General features: G+C 36.2%; 1 protein-coding gene across 2 annotated transcripts; it reads left to right on the top strand.

Annotated features, from left to right (window-relative positions):
• Nucleotides 1–1,648: 1,648 nt before the first annotated feature.
• On the top strand, nucleotides 1,649–21,405 carry LOC129724728 (radial spoke head protein 3 homolog A). Of its 2 annotated transcripts, XM_055679861.1 has the most exons (7): nucleotides 1,649–2,876; nucleotides 5,492–5,829; nucleotides 11,465–11,549; nucleotides 11,791–11,832; nucleotides 20,197–20,355; nucleotides 20,413–20,989; nucleotides 21,044–21,405. In XM_055679861.1, the coding sequence occupies exons 1-7, from the start codon at nucleotides 2,487–2,489 to the stop codon at nucleotides 21,310–21,312; spliced, it is 1,860 nt and encodes a 619-aa protein (XP_055535836.1). In that variant the 5' UTR covers nucleotides 1,649–2,486; the 3' UTR covers nucleotides 21,313–21,405. The 2 variants fall into 2 exon arrangements, with proteins under 2 accessions (XP_055535836.1, XP_055535837.1); XM_055679862.1 differs by lacking the exon at nucleotides 11,791–11,832.
• The last annotated feature ends 1,910 nt before the right edge of the window (nucleotides 21,406–23,315 follow it).

The raw sequence follows: 23,315 nt of genomic DNA on the forward strand, positions 1-23,315 counted from the left end.
ACTGTTTATTTTATCACAAGGAATACTTTATTCGCACTGTCAGTGATAACGCCAAGATGTGATCGGAATGTAATATCCTTTAGCAGAAAATTAACAACGCCCAAAATTGTAATTGCATTAGGGGATCAGAATGTGAAGAAATGTGATAAAGTTAGGGATTTAGGAATAATCTTAGATTCTAAACTTAATTTCATCGACCACTATAACACTATCATACACAAAGCAAACAACATGTAAGGGTTTATCAAACGCTTCTGCTACAATTTTCAAGACCCGTACACTATCAAAACTTTGTATATTGCCTGTGTGAGGTCAATACTGGAATACTGTAGCATTGTGTGGTCTCCTCGTCCTGGCGTACATGAAGAAAGAATAGAATCAGTACAAAAGCAATTTCTACTATATTCTCTGCGTAGGCTAGGTTCGACCGCACATCGTCTTCCATCATATGAAGCACGCTGCATGTTGATTGACATTCAAACATTAAAAGAACGGCGAGAGTACGCGATGGCTTCATTTGTAAACGATATCGTTTCGCAGAACGTTGACTCAGCAGAACTACTTTTTAAATTAAACTTTAATGCACCCATTCGACAACTTCGACACCGTAGTGTATTTGCTCTTATCTGATATTGAATTGAACAACAAATTAAAAAATGACTGACACGCAAGCAGCCGGGTTTTCTTTCTTGTAAAAGTATTCTACTTCATCCTTGCGGTATGTGTAATTCCACGGTCCATACAAAATTTTTAAAATTTATATGGGCAGTTGTCCGTCTCTCAGATGGTCGTTAGTGTCAGTAGGATCGTAGCGCTAGCCCCGCAATTGCCCTGTACTCTAAACAGTCGGCTGCGAAGTCTGTGTATGATAAACAGAAGCTCAAGTTCCGAATCGGAATGTAGCACCGAGGCTTTGCTTTGCTTTTTTCATGGGCAGTTGTCCACGGGGGAGAGGGGGGGGAGTCAAAATCGTTTAAAATCTGTCCACGTGGAATGTGGATGGTCCCTTACCGCGAATTTCGAATATTTTCTATTTTGCCACGGTCGAGTTTTCAACTTTTTTGCCGCGAATTACCTAGTAATTATTTTCGTTTATTTTTATGAGTTAAAAATATAGCCATATAACAATCTACGCATTGTTTAGTTAGTGATTACCGATAGTTCCGCTAATATGGGTTTAGCCTTTAGCGATTATCGAACTTAATTTTCCAGTTAGCGAATTAGTTAGTGGACGCCAGGCTTCATTATTTTGATATCAAAAATGTACAATCCTATAATGGCACGCATAACAGTAAGTAGAGTTGTTTGACGCAAGACAAAATCTGTCTAAGTACACTTACGACATCATAATACCAAAACATCAAAGCAAAGTGAACATCTGAAACAATATTCAGGAAACAGCCTATGTACTTCGCACGTCAACCATCAAGAGCCCGGACGAAAAACTAAGTGTGTGGCACCATAAATCCAACAGTCATGCTAATATAAACACACATAATTACAGTACAACAGTAATACAACGATAGCAGCGGTTTTCTCTGTGTGTCACCATCATTTCACCCAACTTGAAATAGCTTCATACCGGCTAAATTATTTTCTTATAGAATGTATACAGCAGGTGTGCTTTTCCAGTATGTATTAACATGCCTAGCGATGACCAGTGCTGCAAAGGAAGCTCACACTCGGCGTTGGGAGTTTCGTGTGGCAGCGGTGCTGTTTGGAAAATCGGTTTTTCTCTTTCAAAAGGACTGACCATATAGCGGAAGGTTACGCGATAGCCATTCGGACGTCGGCTGTCGACGAGTTCAGTCCGTTTTCGTCTTGTTGAACTGCCCGGTTAAATTCCGCAAAAGTGATTTCAGTACCAGTATTCTCGAACTTCAGAATCGTGTTAATTATAGGAGCGTTGGATTTTAAAAAATTCAGAAGCTAAGCTTTTTCAGTTAACATTGTCTATCATCCAGTAACACAATCCGCTGTGGCAGTGTTTTCTTTCGTGTACATTACTGAGTAGCGGACTTCACCTTAATCTGGGTCATAACCTCAAGGAATGGGTGAAACGTGCCCGTGATTTTTTTCTGTTGTAAAAAGAAAAAACGCGTTCAACGCCATTTTGGCTTTTACACCTTTTTCTCGAACTAACACGTTTGTTCTAACCGCCTACCGATGGTCTTCTATTCTGAGCCTATGGTGTGATGCGTATTACGTTTTTTTTCGATCGATCTCAGCGCGGTTAATATTCATGAGAAAAAGCTTTTCCTGCGATAGAGCAGCAATTTTCCAACGCTCCAAGCCGTACTCAAGAGTAGGAAATTAACAGAAGTGCCTTAGCACCACGATGTTGAGAGTACGATGTGAAATAAAAAATTCAGACATTTAAAACGAAATGACCGTGAATCTGCAAGTACCAGTGTTATCGATCTAGTGGACAACAACATTTGAAGTTTCAACTGCAGTCCAAATAAACAAGATAGTGTACGGAGAAAATGCCAACATTATCGACACGCCATCAGGAAGATCTATTGGAAGAGAGTCCAGAGTTTGCAATTGTGCCGGTTGATAACTTCAAACAAATTGGTAAACCCAATGCCATCGTTCGACCACTTCGTCACAATAGGGAAGTAATAGAAGGACAGCACCTCATAAATTTACATCCGGATTATAAATTAATACGCGAGCTGGAAACACAGTTTATTCGAAAATCCATCAACAGTAAAAGTGATAGCAACAATAACGTTAACACCGTCGAGTCTCATAACACGGTTATTTCTACAAGCAAAAAAACGGACCGTGGAAAACACAATGAATTCACCAAAGAGTTAGATGCTAAGCTAAGGAGACTGCAGAACGATTCATCCAAACGATCATCCCAAAATGTAGGTTCATTCATAACCATTTAAACCTCTTTTGTTATTGGGCCAGATGCTACGTACACCATCTGTGAACGAAATACTACGCGCTTCCATTGTTTTACGAGCCAGATGGAAACGGATGATACTTTAAATATTGTAGAGAACAAAACCTCAGAGTGGTAAAACTGCAGTTAACTTGAATGAAAAAAAAATCGTTTGACTACTCAAGTTTTGCAGTTAGTCTCGTATTACAAAATCTATTGAAAATATGATTCTATCAGAAAAATACCATTCTATCCATCGCACCCACGTGTGATAAATAACAGGGCTACTGCCAGTCAGGGACGAGTGAGCTGTAATTTCATTACATGCGTCATGCACAGTCCTATCTATTCGTGCCATCCGGCTATTATAGAATGCTTTGCATTTGTCCACACTGTACTAACAACCCACAATGTCACCAGTAGAAAGTGAAAGAGACGATATCATATGTTCACTTAATGAACTTCGATTCGAAGAGTAAAGTTCCAAATCATTAACCGCATTGTGGTGTGACCTAATTTTTCTGCACCATATATGTACATTGAAATGTAGATTGTTGACCTAACAGAATGCTTTCAAGTAAATTTATTACAAGGACAGTGCCTTGTTGTCCTTTTTTTCTTGATATGACTTTTATTAGGTCATTCGGTAGCAGACAGAAATACATTAGATGCAGGGCTGAATTAAAAATTTATCTTCTAACAATATTTGAATGGACCTGATCCGATTCAATTCACCTATTTGAAAGGAAGGCAAATAGGAATCAATCGGGTCGAAACAGGCAACTAGCTATAAAATAGATTGACCTTTATGTCGGTATATTTGCAAGTTTTGTTAAGTACCGTCAGCTGGGGTGAGATTGTGCCAACCAACCCATGACGTCCAGGTCAGAAGATTAGTCTTTCTTAGTTAAATATCCGAGGAAACTTATTCAAGAAAGTTTGATCTTGTGATCACTATGAGATGGCTGACAAACAAACAAACAGGTTTGTATGGCACAATCTCACCTCGGCTTACGGTACCGGTGTTTTATAATTGTTTTGAATTTGTCCTCGAGCTAAATGACGTAAGAGTTGCAAAGCTTTCTTTTCACTGTTTTTTTCTATCTCTGGACCGAATTGACATTATTATTCACGCTGACACTCAATTCTGAAGGATTTTATAAAATTTCAAACACGCAGCCTTTTTTGTAGAGTTATCAATATTGCTCCCTTTTCAACTGCAAACATAAATTTTAAAAACACTCTAGGTTTTTATAAATATCTAAAAGGTATAACATGGGTGAAATCACTTGAACAGCATTTTTTCCCTAAATAAAATGAAATACTTTTTTTTCTAATGTTTGAACAAAAATTAAGAACCTAACCCATGGGATCTAAAATTGCTAGACAACGTACGAGTCATATAACGTAAGTGAACTGTTGAGTGAGTTTGTATAGCACATGAAAAGCAGCCAATGATATTTCAGTTTGTTTCCATTTGTGGCACCCTCTTCATTGGATTGTTATTAAATGTACATGCAGTAAACATATGTACACTGCCGGTACCCGCACAACTGTCCCATACTGGTTTTTGTCACTTTTGAGTTATCATCGAGAACCGACTTAGTTGTTATCACATTTTCCAAAAAAATCTAAAATTGATACTTTTGTATGGAAAAACATGGAAAAAATACCAAGTTATGTTTGTCCCATATTGGAAGTACCCGCATTACAATCCCACTGCATAGTGGTACAAACTTCGAACATATAATTTTGCTCCAGGTTAGTGTATATCGGATAATTTTAGGCATATAGAAGTATATCATTCAATTACCTAGACTAATGTTGTTTTTCAGTAGCACAATCTACGTTTCCAGTGATACTGCCGGTTGCTGGTTGAATTTATATGTCATGGGACAAAATAATTTTTTTTTTTCAAGTTATGTAACATAAAACCAATTCCACCCATGGTTTTTTGTTTTCATCGTTGAACTTGTCGTGCCATGAAACTGTTCTGGTTATTGGTAATTGCATAAAATAGCTGGAAATCAGAAAATTCACGGATAATGTTAAATCGCCATTTTTTCAACATGTTGTTTTTCATTATGGGACAGTTATCCGGGTGCCGGCAGTACAGTCGATGCAGATGCAAGATATGACATACAATGCCCTTCAAAAAAAGTGATTTTGTTTTAATGGAATAGTTCAATAAATACATAAATTCAAAATAGATTGTTATAACAAATGATAAAAGTTAAGTTATGCATAAATAAAGAAGAAGCGTTTTGATACTTGAGCGTACGTGGGAAAAGACAGTTATATGTTACTACTCACTCATTCAGTGCCTCACACCATACCGAACTTTTCCCCGTTTTGCAAATAGGCGTTTCTATCCTAAGTAGTAAAACTGTTCGTGTAGTTAATTGCAGTCGCTGTAAGTATTTTCGTTCACACTTCCTTGACTGTACAAAGACATGTTCGCCTCAAGGATATGTACAACTCAGCTGGCCCCATTCGAAAAACTGGTTCAATAGATTCCGCAAACTTTTCAACATCACATGCGGCAAACTTAACTCACTTTCTCTGGAATTCTACCCTCCATGCACCCTGCCACAGGGAAGCTCCCAGGACGTTAACATCAAGAAAAAACCGCTCTTCATTACGACCGTGCCGAAGGGCATTTTCCTGCAGCCGAACAAGGACCTTCCCATTCTTGCACCGTCCGCGTCCACTTTGCGTAGGCTATATGCCTACGAAAGCCGTCCAAGGATTTTGACCGCCAACAGTCTCAGCAGTAACAATAATAACGATATCAATCATCCGAACCACAACCATCAGAATTCTTACAAGCATGGTAGCCACAACAAACCCGATCCTGAGTGTGACGTAGCGAAAGGAACGACTTTCGTGAGCAATGGAATCCCAAAGCACAACTGCACTAATAGAATTGCAAGGTAAATATTTAACTGTGTTACGTGTGGATTAATTATTTTTGCGATTGTTATCAGCACAAACTAATGTGAAATAATAAAAAAGTATATAGTCATTATGCAAAAGTTTTCCGATACCGGTACAAATGAAGATTACTGTCACAAAATCAACATGGTACAATCTTAAAAATACTAGTTTCGAAATAGCTGCAATTTTCGTGAATTTATGGAGAGCGCATTTGCTGTATTTGTATTAGCCTCTATCCTACCGTCTAACACATGTTCCATTAGTCAGAGGATCTGGCAAAACATTTTTATACATTTATTTTTCACCCAGCTTTCTCAGAATTCAGACCAACATTCGACTAAGTTTCTCTAGTCTAGGGGTTCCCTCGGAACACTATTTGGGTCTTGTTTATTATCTGTATGAGCGCATATATGTATGAGAGTAATACTCACTGTTCCTCCTCTTTTCCTCAAAGATGACCTAATCGATTTTGACCAGCTTGCTATTAAATCAAAGGTCTCTATAAAATTTAAGGTTTTTAATTTGAAAGTTTTACATAAAAATAACAAAAGTTCGAATATCTTAGAAATCTAATATAATATAATATCCGTTTTTTATGTTGAACCTCTATCTAATGACTTTTATTTCAATGGGATTTGTGGTCCAGAAGTTATCAAGATTAATCAGAAACATGTTCGTCACGGTATTCGACAAATATCAAAACTCTCAGATATAGTAATTTAGCATGATGATATAATGAAGAAAGTTTTCCATTGTCATCAAAAATTGGTCAAACAAAAATATGTGTAAACCGGTCATTTTTTATTAAAAAATCAAATTATGTTTCTTTGTTGAACTTGACAAACAGTACAGAATACAGAATATATTGACTAAAGCTTTATTTTTAGCAAATGCGAATTGCCGGACTTTTGACTTCTACCATCAAGTTTTGCATAGCCTTCTTGGTCACTTTGTTCGCCGAAAAACGCCAATTAGCCATCTCGTTGACAACTGTCTTTCGTGTCTACTTAAAGTTTCGCTTGACGATAGCCCACCTGGATGGTGTTCGCGGCATACCACTACATGGCCCTTTTTCCGTAATGGCAAAATGCCAAATCCGGGCAAAACAGAGCGGAACAACTGTGTTGCTTAAGGAAAAGCAACAGACGTTTCATCATCCTGTGCCACACAATCAAACTTCGTCAGCATCTTAACGTACAGCTTTCGCGATAGTTGTCTGGCTGTTTCGTTTTGCTTATCGTAAGGATTTAAAGTCACCACCTTTTTTTAAATCGACAGTCCAGCTTGTTTTCCAGCTCGATTTACAGTTGTAGACGACACTCCCAGCTTGCTTGCATCATCTCGAACGAAAATATACTATATACACACATATATGAGCCGTTGCGGAACAGAGTGGTCTATGTGCCATCGAGCAAATTTTTCAGGAGAAGCAATTTTCGAAAAAATCTCTGAATAAAATTCTGTTCAACGGATTCTTTCAAACAAAATGTTCTAATATCAAGGTTATGAAGTGGTTTAACATTAGAATACATAAAATTAACAGTTTCTTTGCGAAATAAGTGATTTTGTCTCACCAATGTACATAGACCACTCTGACTTCATATATATTAGGGTGGGGAATCGTTATATGGAAAAAACCAAACTTGATAGCAGGAAGCCAGAACCAAGTTTTTTTGGTTCTATTTGGGGCCAATCCTAAATTTATCGGAACTCGATTGGTTTTATCTCCGCTTGGCGCATTGCATTTCAAATTTATATGGAGATTTGTATGGAAAAACCAACGTTTTTGCATTTTCCATTCTAAAGTGGCTCAAAGTGGCTCAAACCATAGGTTTCATGACTTCAAATGATAGGTTTTTAGATACCTAACAAGTTGGCCGGAAACATCAAAGAGCTAGGGTGTCCCAAAAAAAATACTAGAGCTGTTCGAAGATGAGTATGTCGAAATTTATGTTGCAAATCGTTTTTTCTGCCAACACTGCCAGTGTACCGGCGTTAGTCAGATTTCCATCAGAAGTAACCTCTAAAACACGTTGTAGATTCTACCTACGCCTAGAATATTGACCTGAATTTGTTTGTTTGATCTAGTTGAGTGTATAAACTCGTTACGACAGGGTATTTCTGATGGGAATGCTACTGGCGCCGGTACATTGGTAATGTTGGCAGAAAACAAGATTTTCTGCATTGAAATCAACATACCCAACTTTGAACAGCTATAGCCCTTCTTGGGGATCTCTTAGCTCTTCAGTGCCTTCTGCAAAGTTGTTAGGCATCTAAAATACTATACTTTAACATAATATAGTGCATTATTAAATCATTATTGAGCTCTATAGAAAGGTAAATGCAAAAAAGTAGGTTTTCTAATATAAATTTTCTTACAAATTTGAAATGCAATGCGCCAAGCGGAGACAAAACCAATCTACTTCCGATAAGTTCAGGGTTGTTTGGGGCCCCAGAAGGAACCAAAAAAACTTGGTTCTGGAAAATCGATCACTTTTCCCCACCCTAATATATATATTCACTGGAATCCTCGAATCGTTTCGGAACAGAGTGGTCTATGTGCACAAACCTGGTAAATGACAAAGAAAATAACGGTTAACTCGTATAAAATGGCCAGTGTCCTATGTTATTTGATACATATAGCATGCCACATGTAAGATGTCACGTGTAACATTACAAGTAACACAACATGTTACATATTACACATTATTTCACATGCTACATTTTTCGTGTTACATTACGTGTGATAGTATTACACCGATTTATGTACATAGACCACGCTGTTCCGGAACAAAACGGACACTGTGTTTCGGACGAAACTTCAACACGGTATAAATCAGCTTCAAAGTTCGATTTTTCGATATTTTCTCAATTTCCCAACTCCAGCTTCTTGAGTAGATGCGTTTTATGCAAAAAACTCATTTTCGAAAAAAATGGTCTTTAGACCACTCTGTTCCGCAACAGCTCATATATTCCTTTTATGTACTGCAGCCTCTAGTTGTCGTACCGAGAAACTAATGACAGCGTTTTGATCTGAAAGGTTTTTTTACTTAGTGGTGAAAATTTCGTCAGGATTGGTACACGCTTTGAATAGTTATTTAAGTTGAAACGCGAGAGACGAGAAAAAATTGTGCTTGCCTACGTTGAAAACCCAGCATGGTTAGGAGGAATGGACACCAAGGCTCTCAAATTACCGAAATCTCGACCTTGAATACTGTGCTCAAACGTTACCGGGACACTTTGATGGTAGAATTGGAACGTTGGACCAAAAACTACGAGCGAAGGTTATCACGGCAGTCCGGAATAATCCTGGAGTCTTCCTCCGTCATTTGGCGAAAAGGATCAATGCAGCACATAGTACGGTTCGTCGACTCTGTATGCGTGAAGGAGTATGGTCGTATCATACCAAAACCCATGCAAGAAAGCTATACGAGCAAGTCCTGACAGAGTACGATGGCTGTATTTTGATGGACGATAAAACAGACGTCAAAATGGACTTTGAACAAATCCTGGGTCGGACATTTTACCATTCTAACCGTAAGGGGAATGCTTCAGGTAGGTTCAAATTTGTTTTCGTGGATAAATCCTACAAGTTGATGATTTGGCAAGCTATCTGTAGCTGTGGAAAGAAGAGAAAAGTTTCCATCACTAGAGCCACCATGAATGGACAAGTTTACAAGGAGAAGTGTCTTCAGAAGATAGTTTTGCCGTTCATCCAGTCACACGAAGGCCCCATGAAGTTCTGACCCGATCTAGCTAGCTGCCACTATTCCCGGAATGTATTTAAATTGTACAAGCAGAATAATATTGATGTTATCGAAAATAGGTTTAATCCACCATACTGCCCACAGTTTCGTTCCATCCAAAGATTTTGGACAATAGTCAAGCGTAAATTAAATAAGTGTGGCAAATCAATCAAAACATTATCTAATATGGCGAAATGGTGGAAAAAATTGCCGATACGGTTGATGTTGTCACTGTGCAGAAATTGATTGGAAGTAATCGACGAAAAAATAGAGAATTCATCAGAACAGCAGACAAATGGTTTTTCTTGTATTTTCAACTCCATAATAACATAAACTCCATAATAACATATAAATAAAACAAACCTTACAGGTGATTCCACCCAGCACATTTTTCGGCTCACTCATCTTAAAAGACTAATTTTCAACAGTAAATTTTACTAAAACATAGCTAATTTCTGTTCTATCATAATAGGCCATGCTATGTAGGTACAAGGTATAACACACAAACTAGTTGTCACGAAAAATTTTAATCGGCTTGGTTGCAATATTGGAAATTCTAACCCAATTCATTATCGATTCTCAACGTCAACAGCAAGCAACAGTCTGTACAACGATGAAAAATCTATTTTATTGTTAACACTTGCGCTCAGAGAGAATGAGTGTTAAATAGAGATGCTAGAACTATATCGTGTAATTCCTTAGATTCTACTGGTTTATACGTATATCAACATCCGTCGAAATAATACAAATCCATGGATCTACGAAGAAATCCGTAGATCTAGCAAGCCTAGTAATAAATTGTTCAAGTAACCGGGATCGTCTACCGCTTCCGATAATTCTCGTCTCGCGATTCTCTCTCGTATTCACACTTCTCTTCTATCAACGAAAAGTGAATCATCGGTTTGTAAGCTATTGTACATTCAATTTCTGAGAGGGGAACAGAATAATGATCAATTATAAACCTAAGTCTAACATTTAAAACCTTCACGCTTTTGTGATGCACTTCATTATTCCCCAGGACTTTCACCGTCAGAATCAGGTATACGAATCGAATGAAAAAGTTAGTCAACATTACGCCTTGAGAAAAGATCTGGCACCTCTGACGTGTGAAACCTAGTAGGTTCATTCATGGAATGGTATCGTATGATAACTGTCACAATCGACCGAGAGACGAAATTCACTTAAGGCGAAACTCCGTGCTCGAATTTCGTCCAAATTTTACAAGGTAATGTTCTCGAAAATCATTAAGATTACAAGTGTAAAACTTTGACCGATTGTTTGCACTACCGACGCTTGCATAGAGTAGCAATTCGGGCCCTATTTATTAAATGGAAGCTGAGATTTTTACGCTCAAAATCGTCAAGTGACATGAAACCTAACCTGAAAATTGTACAAAATAAAGCTACCGTCCCGATTCACCTTAAACGCTGAAGAAGATCAAATGTTTATCGCTAGCATCACTAGCATTGATGTCAACATGTTTGAAATCTTTGCATAAAAATCGCTTTTGCGATACCAGTTTTGTGTACTTTAGCGTTTATTCTCTAGAATATAAATTAATATTGATTAAATAATAATGTTGATTAAATAATAATAGCAATGTTCATATGAAAACGAATTGTACAATTTAGAGGGACAGTCAATTTGCACGAAATTACTTTTCATTTTTTCAACATACATTACACAACATGTCAAGTTGTGTAAGAACTTTTTCGGCCAATGGTAATGGTTAGCAAAACGATAAAGTTGGGAGTTTTTTTCTTATAAAAAACACCTCAATCCATTTCATTATGTTCATTTTATACTTCGCTGAAAAGATATGCAAATACGTAACACATGCAATCACTCTAATGATTTTCACTTTTTTCACCACCCTCCATAACAGAGACCACCATACCAGTTACCAAAATGTCATGCACGATCGGCGAGTCGTCCGAGGAAGCAATTACATCAATGGCATCGCACAAGCGGTAAGTTCCGTAGCACTAAACCTAGACTTAGCAGCCAGCCATCTTAGTGTTTGATAATTTATAACACAGAGAAAAATCTCTTATCAAAACTTTAAGCATGGAGAAATGTATCTGTACGAAACCGATTGAATTTTACTCTGTGTTTTTTTTTATTATTTGTTGAACATACACATTAATATTCTGTTGACGGATTAAATTTGCTTAGTGTAACAGAATAAATAAAGTAAATTTCCATTCTCAGTGGAACCCTTATTTCGCGTATGCTGGTCTTCTATCAGGAAAGGTGAGTTTGGGGTATTTGATATACCATAAACGAAGCAAACTTTCAATGAACTTATAATTTGCCACCTGCCACAAATATCTATGAAACGAATGCATGTAGATAAGATACTACCTCTAACATATTTACTCTTTCGGCGTCAAATTGGCAACAGAGCTTTTTGATTTCAATGATAAAAAACCACCTGATACAAGAATAAGCTACGTTATTTTAATGGCTTCACATTTGATCATTACCATGTTAGCTTTAAAAATAATTTTATTTTGCTTTTTAAAAATATATACCTCTCACTAAGCATAACACAACAGTTTTTTTCTCTAAAAGCATGGAAATAAAATAAACAATGAAATTGATTTTTTCCCAGACTATATCGATCAATTTCTTTTACGGATTCATCAGTTCAAAGTTCAAAATTTCGCTTCATTCAAGATGAAGTTTTTTTTCGCCAATGAGTTTCTTTATTGTGACTTTTTGTTACGACCCCGTAACCCTATCCCCGCGAAGAGAAATCAATTTTTACCTCGAAAAATTAACTTCAAACGCTTATTACTCAGCAACTACCTGCACAATTGGCACAAACTCTGTTGCATATTAAAGATCGTTCTATTCTCCAACCGTTTTGAAAAGTTGCATCGTTAAAAAATTTAAGTAAATTTTTTTTTGTTAATAGAGGAGGGGGGGGGGGGGGTTGTAATGATTTATTTATGTACTTAAATATCTATTCAGAATCAATATTGTGTGTTTTGCCACAAATGGTGACATTTCAAAACTATTATATATATTTAGTACATTTCAGCGCTATATATATATATATATATATATATATATATATATATATATATATATATATATATATATATATATATATATATATATATATATATATATATATATATATATATATATATATATATATATATATATATATATATATATATATATATATATATATATATATATATATATATATATATATATATATATATATATAAATATATATATATATATATATATATATATATATATATATATATATATATATATATATATATATATATATATATATATATATATTATATTATTGAATGTTATTAGCTCCTTGCACTTTTCGTTACTTTCTTGTACTCTAATAGCGCTTCTAAATAGAGTCGCTTATGTTTCATACAGTAACAAAATTCATGAGCTATGACAATGACTAAGATTATGCTCCAACTATTAGAAATATAGCATTTTTATATATTTTATTTCGACATATTGTCGCAATTTTTCACACTAAATCTAAATTAATATCAATTTCTAGTGTGTTTCAACTGAAGATTCACTGTCCAACCAAAAAAATCAAATATAAAACAACATAAAACGAGAAATTTCCAAAAAAGTTCCGAGTTCCATACAAAACGCGAAATTTTTCATAACGAGACTTGTTTGTGTGCGTGGATAGACAAAAATGTAGCATACCTTGTAGAACTGTCATCATACTTGGGATTTTGACAGCAGTTAGGTTGCTTTCAGGTCAAAACGAGATGAGCCGATGGAATAAAGAAAGAAATAAATATCTTTGATCAAAGTTTGTGTGCAAGTTATGACGTTTGTAACTTGCACCCAAATATATGTTGAAAAATAACACTTTATTATTATTATTATTTATTTCGCTTGCCTTTTGACGACACTCTCGCTGTCACTGGACTTGTTTGTTGCTAAATAAAGCATTTATGCTGTCGGAAAACCAATAAAATGAACAAAACGGTTTGAGCTTTTTTTTTCTTCCCCTTCCAATATTCAAGATTTTTGAAGGGGGGGAGGGAGGGGGTGTCATAAAATGAAAATAAAATTTGTAACGGCCTTATTTAAAAAGAAAATGATAGTTATTTAAATTTATTTTTATTTTAAAACGAACGTATCGAACGTCAAGTACTTGTAAAAAAAAACAATTTATTTCGAAATTTAAGAAATAATCCCTATATCAGATTTTTATTCTCTAAATTGAGCGTTCTCTGATGCAAAGAAGGAAAATTTACATTGAATCGTCTATAACAAATGTCTTCGTGTCGTGTAATCGTGTATAACATATTTTTTACGCACGATTTGAAAATTTCATCACAAAGAAAGTTTTTGATATCAATTAACATGAGCAACAACTACATAAATTCTTCGCTTCTCGATAAATTTTGACAAAGTCGATAAGTTTCGTTGTTGTATGTGTGCTTGCATAAGCATGTTGTAGTTTGTGTGCTTCAAACGATTATGGAAGTGTACCAAACAGCGCCAGACTAAATTTACTTCCAGATTCCGCAATGATATTGAACAGAATAATTGACCATTGAAAGGTTTGTTTAAAATTTGTTGTGTTATTGAATCGACAAAAAAAAAACTTGATTAATATTTCATAATAGTTGACTTCGTTTATAAAAAATATTTAAACTTTTGTTTGTTCACACAAGACACAACAATGATTTGACACGGCACAATACGTTTAAACTTCAAACTAAGGATTCTATGATATTCGAAACGAATCGTTATTGTCGTCAAAACATGAATGAGACTGCTGGGTGCATCAAAAAGAACATTTAAAATACGCGACTTCCAGAGTATTTATGTTGATTACTAAGAAAAAGTAAATATAAAGATTCAATATATTTCTATTAGTAATTGCATATTAACCTATTCCCCCATATGGCATCACCTGATATCTAAACTTTGATAACAGTTTAACAACTAAACTTTAAATCCAAATGGTAAATCTAATAGATTGCTTGTTAGAGCTGGTGTGCTTCAGGGGACTATCTTGGGCCCAATCTTATAAAACATTTTTACTTCTGATCCTCCTGATTTAACACCAGGTTGTGAGAAATCTCTGTTTTGTGACGATACAAGCATTTCCGCAAAAGGATAAAACCTTCGTGTTATATGCAGTCGGCTTCAAAAAAGTTTAGATATATTTTCTTTATACTTACAAGAATGGAAGATTTTCCCTAATGGTTCTAAAACTCAGTTAATTATTTTTCCTCATAAGCCAAGAGTTTCATTTCCCAAACCCACCCATAACCACGTTATTAAGATGAACGGTGTGGTCTTAAATTGGTCTGACCAAGTTAAAAACTTAGGGCTAATTTATGATAAGAATCTTACTTTCAAGGAGCACATTGAAAATATCCAGTCAAAGCGCAACTAGTATATCAAATGTTTATATCCTCTTATCAACAGGAATTCTAGACTTTGTCTCGAGAATAAACTGTTAATTTACAAACAAATTTTTAGGCCAGCAATGTTATATGCAGTTCCCATCTGGACAAGTTGTTGTGCAACCAGGAAGAAGATACTTCAAAGGATTCAGAATAAACTTTGGTAAATGATTTTGAAGCGTCCTCCCTGGTTTAGCACGAACGAGCTACATAGGCTCACTAATGTAGAAACATTAGAAAATATGTCAAGCCAAATTATCAACGAATTCCAACAAAAATCGTTGCAATCCTCAATTGCAACGATTAGCTCACTTTATAGTCAGTAAGATAGTTTTAAGTTTATTTTAAGTTTCGTTTTATTCCTTTTTTTTCTTCTTGACAATTATTAGCTTTCGCAGTTAAGTTAATGTAATTTTAGGAAAATCATTAAACCTACTTGTCAAGGAGAAAAAAAGGAATAAAACGAAACTTAAAATAAACTTAAAACTATCTTACTGACTATAAAGTCCTTAGTTTTTAACTTGGTCAGACCAATTTAAGACCACACTGTTCATCTTAATAACGTGGTTATGGGTGGGTTTGAGAAATGAAACTCTTGGCTTATGAGGAAAAATAATTAACTGAGTTTTAAAACCATTAGGGAAAATCTTCCATTCTTGTAAGTACAAAGAAAATATATCTAAACTTTTTTGAAGCCGACTGCATATAACACGAAGGTTTTATCCTTTTGCGGAAATGCTTGTATCGTCACAAAACAGAGATTTCTCACAACCTGGTGTTAAATCAGGAGGATCAGAAGTAAAAATGTTATATAAGATTGGGCCCAAGATACTCCCCTGAAGCACACCAGCTCTAACAAGCAATCTATTAGATTTACCATTTGGATTTAAAGTTTAGTTGTTAAACTGTTATCAAAGTTTAGATATCAGGTGATGCCATATGGGGAAATAGGTTAATATGCAATTACTAATAGAAAAATATTGAATCTTTATATTTACTTTTGCTTAGTAATCAACATAAATACTCTGGAAGTCGCGTATTTTAAAAGTTCTTTTTGATGCACCTAGCAGTCTCATTCATGTTTTGACGACAATAACGATTCGTTTCGAATAGCATAGAATCCTTAGTTTGAAGTTTAAACGTATTGTGCCGTGTCAAATCATTGTTGTGTCTTGTGTGAACAAACAAAAGTTTAAATATTTTTTATAAACGAAGTCAACTATTATGAAATATTAATCAAGTTTTTTTTTTGTCGATTCAATAACACAACAAATTTTAAACAAACCTTTCAATGGTCAATTATTCTGTTCAATATCATTGCGGTATCTGGAAGTAAATTTAGTCTGGCGCTGTTTGGTACACTTCCATAATCGTTTGAAGCACACAAACTACAACATGCTTATGCAAGCACACATACAACAACGAAACTTATCGACTTTGTCAAAATTTATCGAGAAGCGAAGAATTTATGTAGTTGTTGCTCATGTTAATTGATATCAAAAACTTTCTTTGTGATAAAATTTTCAAATCGTGCGTAAAAAATATGTTATACACGATTACACGACACGAAGACATTTGTTATAGACGATTCAATAAAAAGTTTTCCTTCTTTGCATCAGAGAACGCTCAATTTAGAGAATACAAATCTGATATAGGGATTATTTCTTGAATTTCGAAATAAATTGTTTTTTTTTTACAAGTACTTGACGTTCGATACGTTCGTTTTAAAATAAAAATAAATTTAAAATTACACAGTTCTCGTGCAGAAATAACTATCATTTTCTTTTTAAATAAGGCCGTTACAAATTTTATTTTCATTTTATGTCACACCCCCTCCACCCCTTCAAAAATCTTGAATATTGGAAGGGGAAGAAAAAAAAAGCTCAAACCGTTTTGTTCATTTTATTGGTTTTCCGACAGCATAAATGCTTTATTTAGCAACAAACAAGTCCAGTGACAGCGAGAGTGTCGTCAAAAGGCAAGCGAAATAAATAATAATAATAAAAAAGTGTTATTTTTTTCAACATATATTTGAGTGCAAGTTACAAATTTTATTTCATCGGCTCACCTCGTTTTGACCTGGAAGCAACCTAACTGCTGTCAAAATCCTTCTTCATTCGCTTAGTTTTGACCCAGTATTGACCTGGCGTGCTGCCCGAAGCGCACTGTAAAATTTGTCAGCTTCAAACCAGCACCGCACGTGCTTAGTTCGTAAACAGTTATCTGGCATCTCTTTCTTACTTGCGTCGTATATCGCGATGTCGTTTTTTTATTTCTCGGCAGATTTGCCCTGACGCAGTGGAATAAAGAATGAAGAATGCGCCGGAGCTGCCGGATAACTGTAACATTTTCTTGAAAAAAGGAACATGCTGCAAATGAGCACTTCCGCAGATGTCCCCGAGTCCCATCCTACCTGCCCTGCCCGACCGAAATATTTTCAATACCAATCCGCAATTGGTGACCGGACACTCAAAATTAACATATTCTCAGTGAATCAGGTTGTGAGCTATAAAACATGAAATATTTTAGCATACTGATTCACAAATCTTGCTCATTTTTTCAAAAATTGTAGAAAGCACTTTTTCACATTAACGTTTGAACGGAATGGCCGTCATGAAAATTTTCACGCGGCAACAGCGTTGTTTGATTTTTAACGCTGTTTTTAACGCTAGTTATAAACATAAAACAGTTCATGTGAAATTAACTGACGCCACTATTAACTTTATAGCCATTTCACTAAAATTAAGCGAGTTGACTTCAAAACTCCAGTGATGGGTGCTGGACTTCAATGTTTTCATGTTAAGGACGGACTTGGCTTTGCTTTGCATTTTGAATTACGTTGCCGTGGGTGGAGTATATGAGAAGGTAATTTGATCTTGGAAACATACTCAAAACAAAACCAAATTAATACCCTCCATAATTGCTATGATGTTAGCAAGCTATGTAATAGCAACAGCAATGTAAAAACAATTGATATAAATAAAGTCATCAAATTTAAACGTCGAAAGCGTTTTAGTAAAGTGTCAAATCACAAGCCAAGTGCATTAAATAAACAAGACGTTTATATCCTCTCATTAATAGAAATTCATAAGCCGGCATCCATAAGTTACCTTACGCTCATGGGGGAAGGGAGGTATCCTTGGGCGTTACGATTTGTTACATAGGGGAGGAAAAAGGCAAGCTCAGCGTTACGTAACAAGAAAATGTGTGGTCTTTGCACTCGATTCTCTTTAATTCAAAGATTATGAGGTAAATCTCTGCGAATAATGAATCCTAACTGCGAACGCAAACCAATCCTACGAATAAAATTACAAATTTCTAGCAGTGTTGAGAAGTCACCATTTGTGATTGACACACAAACTAATCATTTTTTTATCAACTTATGGTTTAACATAAGATACTCAAGTTACAAACAAACCCCCCTTTTTTTAATAAAAAAAAGGAACTTTCTTATCTCTTGGTCGAAGGCTCCAAAATATAACTAGTATTTTTCTACCTTGATGCACGTAGCCCGGACGAACACATACGATTCGCATAGATTCTCTAGAATTCCTCACATTGGATTCGTGAGCGTCCTTGAAAAGGATTTTCGAAAAAAAGAATCCTCAGGAATGCCCTGTATATGGCTCTAGGATTCTTGAATAAGAGTGGGAATCCTCCGAATCGTATTTGCGATTCCTTTCACGATTCCGTCACCGAGTTAAAGGTATCCTGGGGATTCTTACTCAGGATTCTCTGCGTGTTAGTAAGGGAGAACTGATACCGTCGTTAGTTTGTAAATAGCAAAAAAAAATTAGAAGAAACGAGTACAGTTTCACCCGCCTTTTTTGTCTCTATGCCGCTGACGAAGAGAACCAAATGACGCTCTTTTCTCTCTTTTATTAATTTCCTCTTCTATTGATTCCCTCTTTTTTTAATCAAACTGAAATGCACAGAATAACTCGAATTATGCTTAAAGCAACTCTATTGCATCCCATGTTTCATGAGCTGAAGGAACGAACTATTAAGCTTCTGTCTATTAGATTTCTGTCGTTTTTTGCACCCGAAACACAACAAACATCCAAACAAGAGTTATCTGCTCATGTCAAATATGGGGTAAATCTACCATACCAATAATCCCTAATTGCTTCATATCGATGTAGTGTGGAAAAAAACGCACACTCATAGAGATACTTGGGGTAATAGATGCACCCCCTCCGATTTACAATGGGGAATCATTTTAACAACAAAATAATAATTCGATTATTTGAATCTATGTTTTCTCTAGTCACCCTGTCGATTTGGCAGCACTTGTCAGAAAATGTAAATAAATACAAAAAAAAGTTTTCGTGGCATACGGTCTAATTTTTTTCTCATCTGATTTAGGGGTTTTTAGCTCTTTAATTGTTATTTTCCAGCAGCGAAAAGTATTATTGCATCGAATAAACGTCGAGCAACATATTCCTGATGGAATATCGGTGAGTTTCAATGAGATTTACCGTTATATAACCTGAAACATTTTTTTGTTGCGTTCGGGGCATAACGCTTCCCGTAGCTCGGGGCAAAAGGATTGTATGTATACAAGTTTTTTGCTTTATCTCATCTCGTTTCCAGCATTGCCCGGAGGTCCAATCGGCGGTCATGGACCGTTGAACAGCTACGATCGATGCTAGAGGCAATAAATTTTCCTAAAACCATGCCGCTCGAGTGTATGGAATTCGAAAGAAAACCATTTTGCCATTATTTATTAGATGACAAAATGAGCCGTACTGCCCCAATATTGTGGTACATTCTACCCCGTGGACCCCGCATTTTACCTCATTTGCATGGTGCTTCTTGCCTCTTTGTTGCGATGCATTTTACCCCAGCAAGGGTTCATTTTGACTCGATTGACGACTTTTATAAATTCAAACACTCACTTGAAAAAATGTGTGTTATGCATTTTCTATAATGTTTGAGCAGCAGAGTTTGAACGAATAAATCAGGGATTTTATATTTTGATCAGTATCTCTCAGCTTTAACAAGAATATACTCTGCTTACGTTAACTGGTGCGTTTTACCCCAGGAACCTCTACTGCTACTCATACGATTCTAATTTTATCCCTTCAATCGGAATAAAAGTCACAGTTTGGATGTTTATTTTCTGTTTGTTTAGTATTTATTTATGAATTCGAAAAAACATCAAACACTACTCTTCTTTCAACAGGGTGACGGAGATAACATCCAGAAAGAATCTGAAGCTCGTCGAAGGCAGATTTTACGAAAGAAGCACGTTGCGCGTAACCAACGGGGAATCATTGGCACTCCGCCTGCGGTGCGTGGACGCAAGCATGAGAATGTACAGACCGAAAAGTTTCTTGAAGAGGTTCTAGCACGCTACTGTGTCCGTTTTGTGTAATTACATTTTCCACATGTGTTTCAGCTTTTTGTTCGGCCACCTGAGATGGATGCTGGCTGTCAGACGGATTTGTTCTTGAACAGACCCCCTTCACCGCCTTACATTCCGCAAAAACTTGGCTGCGATGCGGCCACCGAAATTCTCGACGGCGAGTTGTTCGATTTCGATACAGAAGTACAGCCTATCATTGATGTTCTTGTTGGACGCACCATTGAGCAAGCGTTGATTGAAGTGCTCCATGAGGAAGAAATTGCAGAGATGAAACGACAACAGCAGCAGATAATGGCAATCAGAGAAGCGGAACTTGCCGAGCTTCGACGTCTGGAGCTAGAAGATCGAAAGTTGCAGGCAGAAAAGGAGCGAAGAATTCTGCAAGACAAAATTGCACAGAATCTTGACAGAGAAATGCAAGAACGCATCACTGCTTCAAAGCTTTTACAGGGTAGAATCGATAACCTTATGCCAAGTGTAATTGATGCAGTTGAGAACATCAAAGATGATAGAGATCGTGAGGATTTCGAGCGACAAATTGCTCCGTGGCTAGCTAAGGAAGTTGCACAAGAAATCGGACAAATGATTGATTCCAAGGAGCTGTTAGAAGGTAGTTTATTAATCTATTCTTATACATATCAAATAAACAAACTTTTGTTTTTAGATATTATTCGAGAAGTACTAACCCTCAAAAGAAATAATCTTTTTGAATCATCAACCGTTCAAGCTGTCCAAGATATCCCTGAAGACACAATAGACTTTGGCGAAAGCCAACCAGAAAGTGATCAATATGAAGAAAATGAAGCAATTACTTTGAACAAAAATAAACAAAGCAGTGATATTGAAGGAAATGAACATAAATTAGACGGCACAGATCAAAGCGAAAAGGCGAAGGAAAACATTGAAAACGGTGATTCCCAGAAAAATTTGTGATAGGTTGGGCCTTAATAGAAATAGAATGTTGTGAAACTTTTGGGTAATGACACAAAATAAAAAAATCAAATTCAATGAATCAAGAATTGTTTCGGAAATTTCAACAAACATTAAATCTCTTTCCGCTGTTCTTCATTGGAAGCATGAAAATTTAACTATAATAAAACGTAATATTTGTCAATTGAATTCATTGTTAACAAATAAAGCTGCCTTTTATTTTCGAGTTTATATTTATAATTATGAAAATAGTCACAGCTCCGGTGCCAAACACTGTTAAGATTCAAAATTCGCAAAAAAAATCAAAGTTATTATTCAAAGTACCTTTACTGCTCAAATCCAGATTTCCTTATGAAGGTTGTAAAAATGGAGGGTTAACTCTTACCACTGGCCCATATTATGTACATAATAGACCCGAATAAGTTTAATGAAGATGGGAAGTTTAAAATTTTAAAGTTTTGACACACTTTAACAAATTTTCAATGACATCATCGTTCGTATATCAGTAATTTACGTTAGTTACACTTGCACCAACTGCTGCCGTGTTCGCGCTGCGTCTTATATTTCGACATCAACGCCAGCGTACGTAAATGTGTCAAATTGGGAACCACAAAATGTGCTTTGGATTGCATAGAGATAAGTGACTTTTCACCCACGCACACTAGTAAACGTGTCAAGTCGTGTAAAGTTGCTTTTGTTTCCTCCAAACTGGAAATCATCGCATCTCGTTGTTTCGACTTTCTATCACTTTTTGCCATTCCTGGTCGATTATGTTCAGCAGCTTCTGCCGATACCTGGTCAAGAATGAAAAGTTTATTTAGAACCGAATCTAAAAGATATAATATGTGTTCAGATGGATACTTGTCCAGCTGCTGAAAACGTAGTATTGCAAACAAAACAGCCATTTATTTATGTTTTCCTCGGCGAGTGGCACTAACATGATATTCGTACGTAAATACTAGGGGCACAGACAAACAGGCGTGCCACTCAGGATACACTAACACTAACAGGATTTATTTATTTGTACATGGCTAAGCAGTGATGTTCCAGTTGAGCAGTTTTGGTCTGAGGTGTCTGCGTGAACATGAAGATGCCGAGTCTTCGATTTAGTGTCTCCAGCATGGTGTATCATTTTCATTCAGTTTATAACGGGAATTGTAATCTAACAAATAGATAAGAAAAATCAAATTTTAAATCCAGCAATTTTTATAAACCCGTATAGCTGTGTCATGTACTGGAGATCACGGCTTCCCAGAATGTCTCTAACGGGTACGTTCGGTTGTTTTCCTCGGGCCCGAAGGGAATCTATAAGCTCGGACCTAACACCACAGTATTCGGTACACGACCAAACAACATGCTCGATGTCATGGTAGCCATCGCCACAAACGCAGTGATTACTGTCTACAAACCCTATACGATAGAGATGCGTGTTTAACGTGTAGTGATTGGACATAAGTCTGGACATCACGCGAATGAAGTCCCGACCTACATCCAACCCCTTGAACCATGCTTTCGTCGATACCTTAGGAAAAATGGAATGTAGCCACCGTCCCAGTTCATCTGAGTTCCATGATAATTGCCAACTGTTGAGTGTTCTCTGACGCAAAATGCTATAAAATTCATCATAAGCAATTGGTCTTTCATAAATATCGCCATCAATAGCACCCACCTTAGCTAAAGAGTCAGCCTTTTCATTACTCGGAATCGAGCAATGAGAAGGGACCCACGCTAAGGTATCCCGATAATTTTTATCTGTTAAAGCACTTAAAAACCGCCGTATTTTCCCCAGGAAATACGGGGTGTGCTTCACAGGCTTCATCGATCGCAGAGCCTCAATGGCACTGAGACTATCTGTGAAGATGAAGTAGTGGTCTATGGGCAGGGTTTCGATGATCCCAAGAGAGTACTGAATAGCAGCAAGTTCTGCGACGAACACGGAAGCAGGAGCATCGAGTTTGTAAGAGGCGGTAAAATTTTCATGATAAACACCGAAGCCAGTGGACTCA

The sequence above is a fragment of the Wyeomyia smithii genome, chromosome 2 (genome assembly GCF_029784165.1).
Source record: "Wyeomyia smithii strain HCP4-BCI-WySm-NY-G18 chromosome 2, ASM2978416v1, whole genome shotgun sequence".
Lineage (NCBI taxonomy): Eukaryota > Metazoa > Arthropoda > Insecta > Diptera > Culicidae > Wyeomyia > Wyeomyia smithii.

Excerpts from the sequence above, each read along its gene's own strand:
- LOC129724728 (XM_055679861.1), top strand. The coding sequence starts at position 2,487 with ATGCCAACATTATCGACACGCCATCAGGAAGATCTATTGGAAGAGAGT. Across the intron at positions 5,830-11,464 it reads TGCACTAATAGAATTGCAAG|AGACCACCATACCAGTTACC; the intron begins GTAAATATTTAA and ends CCTCCATAACAG. Across the intron at positions 20,356-20,412 it reads CCGAAAAGTTTCTTGAAGAG|CTTTTTGTTCGGCCACCTGA; the intron begins GTTCTAGCACGC and ends CATGTGTTTCAG.